This window comes from Humulus lupulus, chromosome 9, assembly GCF_963169125.1.
Source record: "Humulus lupulus chromosome 9, drHumLupu1.1, whole genome shotgun sequence".
Taxonomy (NCBI): Eukaryota; Viridiplantae; Streptophyta; class Magnoliopsida; order Rosales; family Cannabaceae; genus Humulus; species Humulus lupulus.
In genome coordinates this window covers 17,038,054-17,048,811 of record NC_084801.1, presented here as the reverse complement: position 1 = coordinate 17,048,811, position 10,758 = coordinate 17,038,054, and the positions used below count along the sequence as shown (strand labels likewise).

At 30.6% G+C, this 10,758-nt stretch overlaps 1 protein-coding gene across 1 annotated transcript; it reads right to left on the bottom strand.

Annotated features, from left to right (window-relative positions):
- Positions 1–7,642: 7,642 nt before the first annotated feature.
- Positions 7,643–10,456, bottom strand: LOC133801393 (pentatricopeptide repeat-containing protein At4g21065). Its single transcript, XM_062239584.1, has one exon. It carries the CDS (start codon positions 10,421–10,423, stop codon positions 8,468–8,470), a length of 1,956 nt encoding a protein of 651 aa, XP_062095568.1. The 5' UTR covers positions 10,424–10,456; the 3' UTR covers positions 7,643–8,467.
- Between the last annotated feature and the right edge of the window lie 302 nt (positions 10,457–10,758).

Below are 10,758 nucleotides of genomic sequence, written 5' to 3'. Positions count from 1 at the left end.
TTTCCTTCTAGACAAGATTCATAGATAGGTAATTCACCTAAGGTGAGTTCCCTCAAAGGTCCATCCTTTGTAAGTCTTTGAATCCTATCATAGCCAATGTAACCTACTCTCAAGTGCCATAAATACGTCATATTATTGATATCGGTATTTTGACGTTTATTGGTTCTAGGTTTAGCTACTTTGCATAAATCATTAATAAGAACGAGGGGTTCGTTAGGTCGCATAATATAAAGCCTGTTTTCCAAACATGCAATACATAATTGTGATCCATTGTTGATCCCAAAAGAGGGTGTTTTAATATTTAAGCTCGCAAGTGCACGAATCGTTTCGGAATATAATGTTCATGTAAGTACGAGGTCGAACCCATGGGAGTTGACTAACATCAAAAGAAACTATTTCAAACAAAGCAAGAATATTCTAACCTAGTTCCAAATATTTGATGAGATTTTGTTTTAGAAAAATAAAACACAAGTAATAAAAAGATTTAAGATTAAATAGAAAAATTGTTTTCAAATAAGATATATAAAATAAGATTATTAAGATTTTAGAATCCACAAAATGCAAGTTCAATAGTATTTATAAGTATATTGATTCCCAAGTTTTAATATAGTTGAAATAAATCACATTATATATTTTTTCAAAATATATTTTCTATTCAAGCACAAGTTACTCTTTCAAAAATGTAGGACTTTTCTTCACTTTTATAAGATATAATTTCTAAGCATTAGTTGTGTTACAACCTAATGAAACTACAAAAAATCAAAGAGATTATGTTTAGGCAAAATATGATACTTATGCTCTAAGAATTAGATGTGAACAATTTAATGAAAAACATTTAATAAAAGAATATCATATTTTTTTGCATAATGAAGAACTAAGTGTAATATGCTTTAACACTCAATAATAGATGAAAAATGCATATCATTGATAGAAAAATCCATAAACAATGTTACACAAATGGGAAATCAACATACAATAAAAAATACTATCTAGTTACATTTTGCTTCATCATCATCTTAATAACCTTTGAAAAATATTAGAAGCTCATAACTAGATAAAAATTACAAAATAACATACTTGACATGCTCTTCAAAAGATGAAAATGGTAGAGAGAAACTAGTGAAAAGAAGAGAGAAAAATGTGTAGAAGAGGTTGAAAAATATGAAGAAGAAGAGCCCCCCAAATGGTCTTACAAGACTCTATTTATAGGCAAAATATGGAGATTAAATTAATCAAATTAAAATAAATAAATTGATTAATTTAATTGTGTTGGAAAGTGGTAGGATAAATAGAGTAAGTGTAAGAGTATTGGAAAGATGAAATGTTTGGTTGGGTAAAAGATTAGTGAAAAGTTAGGGTAAAAAAATGAATTAGGAATGTTTATTTAGGTAAGAAAAATAGGGAAGAGTGAATTGATATTTGAGTGAAAAATATTGGGAATGAAAATGTGATTTTTGGGGTCTTTTTGTGGCTGTGTTGGCAGTGGCATATGGGCTTGCTGAACCGAGTGGGTGCTAAAGGAAATGGTGATATATGCTGAAGACTTGCTGAATTTGGCTGCTTTGGAGGCTATTGGGCCTTGGCTGATGGTGGAATTTGGGCCTGGGTTTACGCATCATGTGATGCTACTGAACGTGAGTATTGAGATGAAGCTAAGGAGCTTCATTGATAGGCAAGGCAGCTGGCGCATGTGTAGCTGAAGGAGCTTCGGGTGTACGGCTGGAGGGACACGGATTGGGCTCTTGGAGGCAGGCCCAATGGCTGGTGGAAGGGAATGGCTTTTGGCCCTTTGAAAAATGCCACAATCTCTTTGTCTTTCTCACAAAATTATCACTTTTCTTTTCATTTCTCTTCTTTATTTTCAAGCATAAAAATTTTCCTACAAAATAAATATAAAACAAATCATAATAAAATATTTTCAATTATAAATCAAAATAATTCTCTGAAAATATTAATTATAACTTAATTTATATTTAACATTTAAGCTCAACATTACATCTTTTTACACCTAACTTAACAATATTAATTTTAAATAATTTAAACTATCACATTTTACATAATATAACTATAAAAACACACAAAAATCTATAAAATTATAATAAAGCTAATAAATTCAAAAAGTAATTAAAACTTAATAATTTAATTAAAAACTTAAGAACTAAATCACTTTTAGCTTAAAAAATGTGGTAAAATAACTCTAATTTCTAGAGTTATCACACCCCCAAACTTAGAATTTTGCTAGTCCTCGAGCAAAAGAAAAATTAAAAACACATTTTTTTTTTATTTGGTGATATCAAAAATGTCCTCAAAGATTGCACATTGAAAATAATTTATAAAAAAAAAATATGAATCAAAATTAACCTTATGTAATTAATTCCATAGTCAATCTTGCTTTAAAAATATATTTTAAATTAGAAGTCCAAAATTATTTACCAAGTTATTATGTGAATTTTGGAAAAATTGTTGTAATAAACTATTTATTTTCACATATTATGATGAATAATTATTTTTCAAAATTTCATTTTTTTTTAAGCAAAATTGACCCAAGAATTAAACACAAAGCTTAAGAAAGATTCATATATTTTTTTAAACTAAAATCAAACCCAATCAAGGGTATTATCATAGGAAAAATGGATATCACCAAAGGGGTTTTTTTTTTAAAATTTTTTTTTTTTTTAATAGTTTTTGATATAAAATAAAGTATAAAAGTACAAAACTATAAATATATATATTACTAGAAAGATAATATATTTTTTTTGTTTTAAGAAATTTTACCATCCAAAAAAAAAATTATACCATTTTCAAACACATGAAAGAAGTAACCATATAAACCCACCACTCCCAAACTTAATTTATGCATTGTCACCAATCAACTTTATGTTGATATTCTGCTTCCAATTAATGAAGTTTTTTCTAGTGAGTTTCTCCATCGAAAGTTGAGAAATGATAGGAGTATACACAGACACTACTTAACTTAAAATTACAAATTATCAATAAAATAGAAATCAATCACATTTACTCAATAAAACTTCTATTCACACAAATTTCAAGAAATAGCACAACATATACCAAAATATGTAAGATATAAGAAAAAAATACCAAAACCAATCATATGTCTATTTCTTTAGGTTTTTAACTAATCTATGATATCCTTGTCGCGGTTGACGAGAGTAAAAAATACCACCAGTTAAATAGAGTTGTAAACTCATTTAATAATGGACACCATTATTAACAACCTACTATTCGATCAAAATAAGAAAACAAAATCTCTTATTTTATGAGCTAGACCCACAGTTTCAATAATCATAGATTTAGTCATAGTAGTCACCGTAGGGGTGAGTCTAGTAGAATTTGACCTATAATTATCTATCTTTCGAAATCTAACCTTGTCAAAATAGCTAATGAACCCCTTCCGTAGGGGGACGAATCAAATGCCCTATTAAGTTATTGACTATGTTAAACCAACGGTGGAGATCGAATAAAAATCTTAAAATAAGCTCATTATTAAAATAAAAAATAGTATTTTTATTATTTATTTTTAGAAAATTAATGACTATGGTTTTCCCAAAAAAATTAAACAGATTAAATTTTTAAAACCAAAGTCCTATAATTTCCTATTAATTCTAAAGTGTCACATTGAAACAAATTCAATTAATTTAGAATTAATTTGTTGCTAATCAATATTTAGGTTTAACTAATATAATGAACCTATACAATTAAGTCCAATTCAGGTAAATGGGCCTTAACAATTAGGCTTGTATGGAGGAGGGCTGGGTTCAGTATGTCGTTCCCACTACAAAGGCCCCCTATCTTTCATACAAGGTCCAAAAGACAGGAATTTAAACCTTCGTTTTATTAATTGTTATTAATTGATTAGGCCCACTATAGTCATGCAAAACAAATGGGCTTTCACAAGTGGAATCACCCACAAGAGAGGAATTTAACTTTATATTTTCTAATGGACTCAAATAAAACCTATCATTTTATGAATATTTTATTTGGAAAAATACCATATATCTAACAAACATATGGGCCACTATATGCATCTAAGCCCGATTGCAAAAATGTCATATATAATGCAAACAGACATGTTATAATTGGATGGGCCTAATCATGTTACCATATGAGCAATTCTATGAATTTATGCAAAAATACCACAATTTATTTCATTTGCAAAAATACCACAATTAATTATCTAGAATTTATCAAAAAATTCAAATTAATAAAAATTTTACAAAAAAATAAGTCAATTTAAATGAAATTTATCAACAATTAACAATAGTTAATTTAAATTTCATTTATCAACAATTAACCTGGTTTTAGGTTAATTTGAAAAAAAATATTAATTTAATTTAAATAGGATTTATCAACAATTAACCAAAGTTAATTTAAATCCCATTTATTAAAAAAATATTTTATTAATTGGCTGAAAAAATGATATTATTCAAAATTTAACCAATTTTAAATTTTAAAATCAATATCTTAACTATTTTCCAAAAATATCATGTGTTGTTACAACTATTAGCTAATATTTTAACCATTTAAAAAATATATATATAAATAGTTATAATAACCCTAAAATATCTCAAAATAGTAACAAATTCAAATATCTATAAAAATATCTAACTAACAATATTCAAATTTCAAATAATTTAAATATTAAAAACTATAAAATAAAAAAGATATTTATATTTTCAAATAAAGATTTAATAAAAAAAATAAAGAATTTAAATGAAAATATCTTAAATATCTGATATCATAATTATAATATTTTAATATATTAAAAGATTTAAAATTAAGTTGTTAGTCTATTTTTAAATTTGAATTTGAATCTTTGTAGAAAATATCTAATTATTTAAATCTCAACTAACAAAAATATCTTATTTTTAAAAAACAATTTTGAATACATAACAAATCTAATATTTTGGCTATGATTATAAATAATAAATTTCCACAATTTTAATTTTCTTTAATTAAAAAAAATATTTTTTTAGGATGAATAGTACCTGTGGGTATTGTTCACCGTGGTTGGTACATAAAATCAATATGCTTCATAAAAACATGAAAATCATCCAATTATTCCAACATATCAAATAATCTAATTTTGAACATGTTCATGCATGAAAATAAAGATTACCAAAGACTCTGAGGCCAGTTGTTGGGAGAACTCTATACATGATCTTTATTTATTTTCATGTATATTTAATATTAAACAAATTAATATGAGATAGCCTAAAACATGTTTCTAAAATTGAATTCAAAGAGAAACAATGAATAGAATACTTACAGTATACGCAGCGAAATGAAAGAGTCATTCCTTCAGTTTCTCTAACTCTTGTATCCTCTCTGTCGCAGAGTATTATCAAGAAACTCAACCGATCTTCTATTTTCTTCACAATCTTCCAATGTATCCTTAATTAGAATCACCTAGACTAGTGTGAGCAATTCTCAACACATGAGATAGATATAGAGAGAAGAAGATAAAATAACAAAGAGGCTTAGAAAATTACTTATGTTTAGACAGAATCTAAAACTATCAGAAAATCTGACTTGTGACTTATGTTTTGACTTCTCTCTAAGCACTCCTTTTATAGACTCAATTAGGCCATTTCATTTAATTAAAAAATCAATAAAATAATAGTTATTTTAAAGCCCTAGGTCGAAATTATCATTGGCTTTAGGCCCATGAAATTTCTCATTTGATTATAAGCCCATTGGACTTAAAATCAAGACCTGTATTATTTTCTATTGATTTAATTAATTAAATAATTATTTAAATCCTTTATCAAATTAATTATTTATAATTTGAACCTTGATTTTAATTTATTTATTAATTTAGATACCAATTTACCTTAATTAATAAATCTGTCATAATTTCTCTTTTATTCTCAAAATTACACAACTCTGTGAAACTATCCAAAACTGACTTGGTCAACTTTGATAATTCTAATTGATAATTAAATTAATTAATTGAGACTATCTAGATGATTTTATCCAATGTACAATGAGGACCATGGGCCTATGAAATCAAGCTCCCATAAGTTATCATAAATCTAACAAATAAATTTACTAACTTATTAATTCCTCGTGACTCCACTATAGAATCGGAATTGCACTCTTGAATTCATAGAACGCTCTATAAAAAATATAGATACGCTATTAATTATCTATTGTTACAACCATAATTGTCACTCAATCCTTTATAGACAGTCTACAATGAGATAGGACTAAAATACCGTTTTACCTCTCATTGTATTTTATCCTTAAAACACTTAGTTCCTTGTAAATGACATTTCAGTAAACTAATTTAATTACTGAAATGAGATCTCTATCATTTAACACCTTGAACCAAACTAAAAGGAAACCATCGTTTCACTTTTTCATCAGAAGCTATAGATGTTCATATCTAAGATTAACACTCCCACTCAATTATACTACCGAGTTCCCAAGATGTAAGTATGGGCTAGTCCGTAGGGTAAGCTGGTAACGAACAAGTCAAAGAACTCAAATAATACAATCAGTTAGAATACTAACCACTCAGAATTGAGATTGAAATGACCTATGGTCAACTATATGATATGATTAGAATAGATAATAACGGTATGTTTACTTATCTTATCAACTGTCAATATCGGTCCAGTTTGATGTAACAAATACATCCGATCTTATCTACTTTGCTAATGTTCTGGAAAGAACATAACACTATAATGTGTAAGTAGATCATATCGTAGATTGACAAGTCAGTGTAAATCATGTGCACTGACTAATCTTAGGACTAACTTATTTTGAACATATAATCATATTTATATTCCACTGTGATTATGTCAATATAAATGCGATTAGCTATATGCTCGGGATTTAATAGAAGTTTATATTAAACAAATAATCATGAAAATAAACACATGTGAGCAAAGTGATTAACCAAGTCAAACAATGATTTCTATTCTTTTATTGATAATAAAATGAGATTACAAAGAATTTGAGTTTTAATTAGGGCATAAAACCCCAACAACTTTGTGCCTAAGGAAGGAAATTTTGAAATGAGCTTGGTTGGAATTTAAGTCTAGGTTCATCCATTTTCCTAATGCTACAGAATGATTTTCAGACTCATCTGGAAAATCCCGCTGTTAATGTAATTGGAAGTTATTTTTAGTAACTTCCTGATTTGGTCTGATTGAGACCATAAACGAGACTGGCTGGCTTAAAGTTTCCTAAACTCTATAAATACATACCTAAGTAGCAGCTAATCTTATCTCTTCACCACTCTAACATTTATATTTTGAAGAGTTATTTTATATGTAAAGAGTAGCATTTATTCAACTATCTCTTTGTTTGTTTGTTTTACTTTGTGTTGTTTATTCTTAAATAGGTTTAAGTGAACGTTACATACAATCTTCGAGAGAAGATTTCCCTAAGTCTCACTTCGAGAGGAAGCGAGCACTTATCAATTTCAGAAGGGATTTCATTTTCTTAATGTTTATCAAAATCAGATTATTAAATTTGAGTACTTCAAAGTTGCGACAAGGATTTAGAGGGAGTTTAAACTTGTATAAGTCAATTGCTTATTGTATTCTTGAAAATTTACTAAATGATTTTATCTATGGGCGTGATCTCGTAGACTAGGTTTTCCGAACCACGTAAAAAACTTCTTGTGTCACGTTATTTTTAGCTTATTTACTTTCTGTTTGTTTATGAACAATCTGTCCTGATACATCAGAATATATGTCTGATCAAACAATTATATAACTATTCAGTATTAATTAAATTGCTTGATAAATTCAGTTGGTAATCTTAAAAAACGAAATTTCAATCACTAACTTCGTGCTTGATGTTCTTGTCTCAATTCTTATTCCTTGCTGCACTTCCTCAAATCATTGCCCAAAAGGTTGATAATAGAGATAGATGGTCTGGCTTTTCTTTCTGTTGCCACTGCCACACTGATGATAGTTTTTCCTACAACACTCTCAAGTGTACTCAGTCAGAGACTACAATGGATTTCTGTTCCAATAACTTTGTAAGCTTCTTTCCCATTGAGTAGTATGTTCGGCCGAACCTTGGTTGAACCTACCCTTGTTTCTCCAAATGGTCCAATCGACATGGGTTTATCATTTTGCCTTCCAAATTCACCTCAAGTAGAAAAGTTGTATTCACTAATATTGATCAATGAGGCTGGAAATAGGGGTGATTTTAATCCTTGGAAGCCTTTAACATTGCACTCTTATATATCAAACCAAGGAGTTTTGACAAAACAACGACCAACCTCGAAATTTAAATTGGAATAGTAATGAGCACCTATTCCACCACTTTTCTATATATGAATCAAAATGCTTTGCCCTTCTCCTTGTTGTCCACATTTCCAACATCCTGTTCTAAATTCAGAGTGCTGTTTTAGTGTGAGAAGGCCAAAAGTTAATGTCTCGATACTCAATTATATTATCTTTTGTTTTCTATAAGAGAACCAAACATGCTACCAATAATCACTACAAGAACAAGACCCATTTCCAAAATGGTGAAAACGAGTACAATCCCTCACAACAATCTCCCTGTCATAAACCTTTGATATGAGCTTAAAAGCAACATGACAATCAACACAGATTCTCAAATTCTTCAAAATCCGAATTGGAGTCCCTGGACTTGTATTAACAAGCATAAAAGCAACTGCAATTTTCTCACTGTGATAAGACAAAGCATTCTCCTTTTCCTCCTCCTCTATGTCTGCAAGTACATTCGCTGTATGAGGCACATAACCTTCCAACCTTAACAAATTTGTAATCTCTGCTAACTTAGCATGTGTCTCTTCACTACAAGGATGAGATCTATTGCCCATCACAAACTCGTAAACACGATTTCTCAACTCAACAAGACTGTAGCCTGGAGTTTTCATCACACCATGGCTAAGCATTGCCTTTCTCACCTCCTGGACATCTGACCAACGATTCTCAGATGCATAAAGATTGGAAAGAAGAACGTAATCCCCACTATGTCCAGGCTCTAATTTTTGGAGATGATTTCTAGCTAACTCTCCAAGGGCCAAATCCCCTTGTATTCTACATGCTCCTAGTAAGGTTCTCCAAATGACAGCATTGGGCTTTAATGGCATGTTTAGTATGTATTCATATGCTTCCTTCACAAGACCTGCTCTACCCAACAAATCAATCATGCAACCATAATGTTCTATTCTAGGCACAATACCATACTTCTCTTGCATCTTTCTAAAGTAATTGAACCCTTCCTTAACCATTCCACAGTGGCTGCAGGCATACAATACTCCCACAAAAGTTATCTCAGTAGGGACCAATCCCTCCCTTTCTAATTCTCTAAAAAGCTCGAGAGCATCTTTGCCAAACCCATTTACAGCCAAACCTACAATTAAAGAAGTCCAAGAAACCACACTTCTTTCCTTCATCTCAGTAAACATTTTTTGGGCGTCTCTAATGCTCCCACACTTTGCATAAAAGTCCAGAAGTGCATTATTAGAGTGCAAGTTCGAACTCAATAAGCCAACTTTCAACATATACACATGGGCCCTCCCACCCAAAGCCAAAGCTCCAAGCTCAACACAAGCAGACAACAAACGGACCATTGTAAATCCATCCGGCTCTACACCCTCAAAACCCATGTCCCTAAAAAGAACCAAAGCCTCATTAAGTCTTCCATTCAGAGCAAACCCATTAATCACAGTATTCCACGCCACAAGATCTCTTTGCGGCATTAACTCAAATACTTTGTGCGCACTCTCTTCACACCCATAACAGCCATACATATGAAGCAAAGCGTTCTGAACAAAGATCAAAGACTCAAACCCATTTTTCATAACTAAGGAATGAATCATTTCACCTTCCCAAACAACCGCTAACTTGGCTGCAGCCTTCAAAAGAAAAGGGTAACTGTGAGTATCAGGCTTAACACAAGAAAAAACACGCATATGGCGATAAAGCTCAATAGCTGGCCTTGGATTCTCGCTCTCAGCATAGCCTCTAATCATGGTGTTCCACGTAAATATGTTTGGGCTATCAATTTGCGAAAAAACGTTGTGGGCATACGACATTGGAGCCGAGACAGAAACAATGGCGAAGACCAGGTGCTTGCCCACAACAGGGTCGGAAAACAGAACACCATGTCTGATCGAAAAGGCGTGGATTTGCAACAATTTGAGCTTGGAAGAAGCACAGAGCTGTAACAGAGATATGCATTGTGATGTCGGAACGCCCGGACTCGGGTTCCCCGGGCTATCCGCTGTAGAATCAAATGTCGTTGGACAGGAAGACTGGCTGACGGTAGTGGTTGATGCCGGGTTGTGAGGTGAAGCAGCTGATGAAAAATCACGTCCAACAGATGGGCTGGCTAAGACGATGGGAGATGGTTTGGAGAATAGAAAATGCTTCGGTTGCCTCATATCAAATGAACTAGAAGCTAAAAGCATCTACTATTGCTATAAAATATAGAGAATTTTACCTAGGCCAAAATTAGCATCATTCTTACAAAAAATCTTATCAGGCAGTATTTTAATATTTTTTTCTATTCTCAATTAACTTAAACAAGTTTATATAAATTTAAATATTACGCAAATAATATTTGTACACTCCACAAGTGGCTTACGTCATGATCATTATTAAGCTTTTTGAATTTTTTATTTCTAACACTTACCTCCCTACTTATATTTTCATTTTTTTTTTAGCTAAAATATGTTTATATCATTTTATCTAACATCTTAATATATATATATATAATTTCTTCTGTGCAGGCGTACGGAACGCC

What these genes read in the sequence shown, in the direction of transcription:
- LOC133801393 (XM_062239584.1), bottom strand. Translation starts at nt 10,423, where the DNA reads ATGCTTTTAGCTTCTAGTTCATTTGATATGAGGCAACCGAAGCATTTT.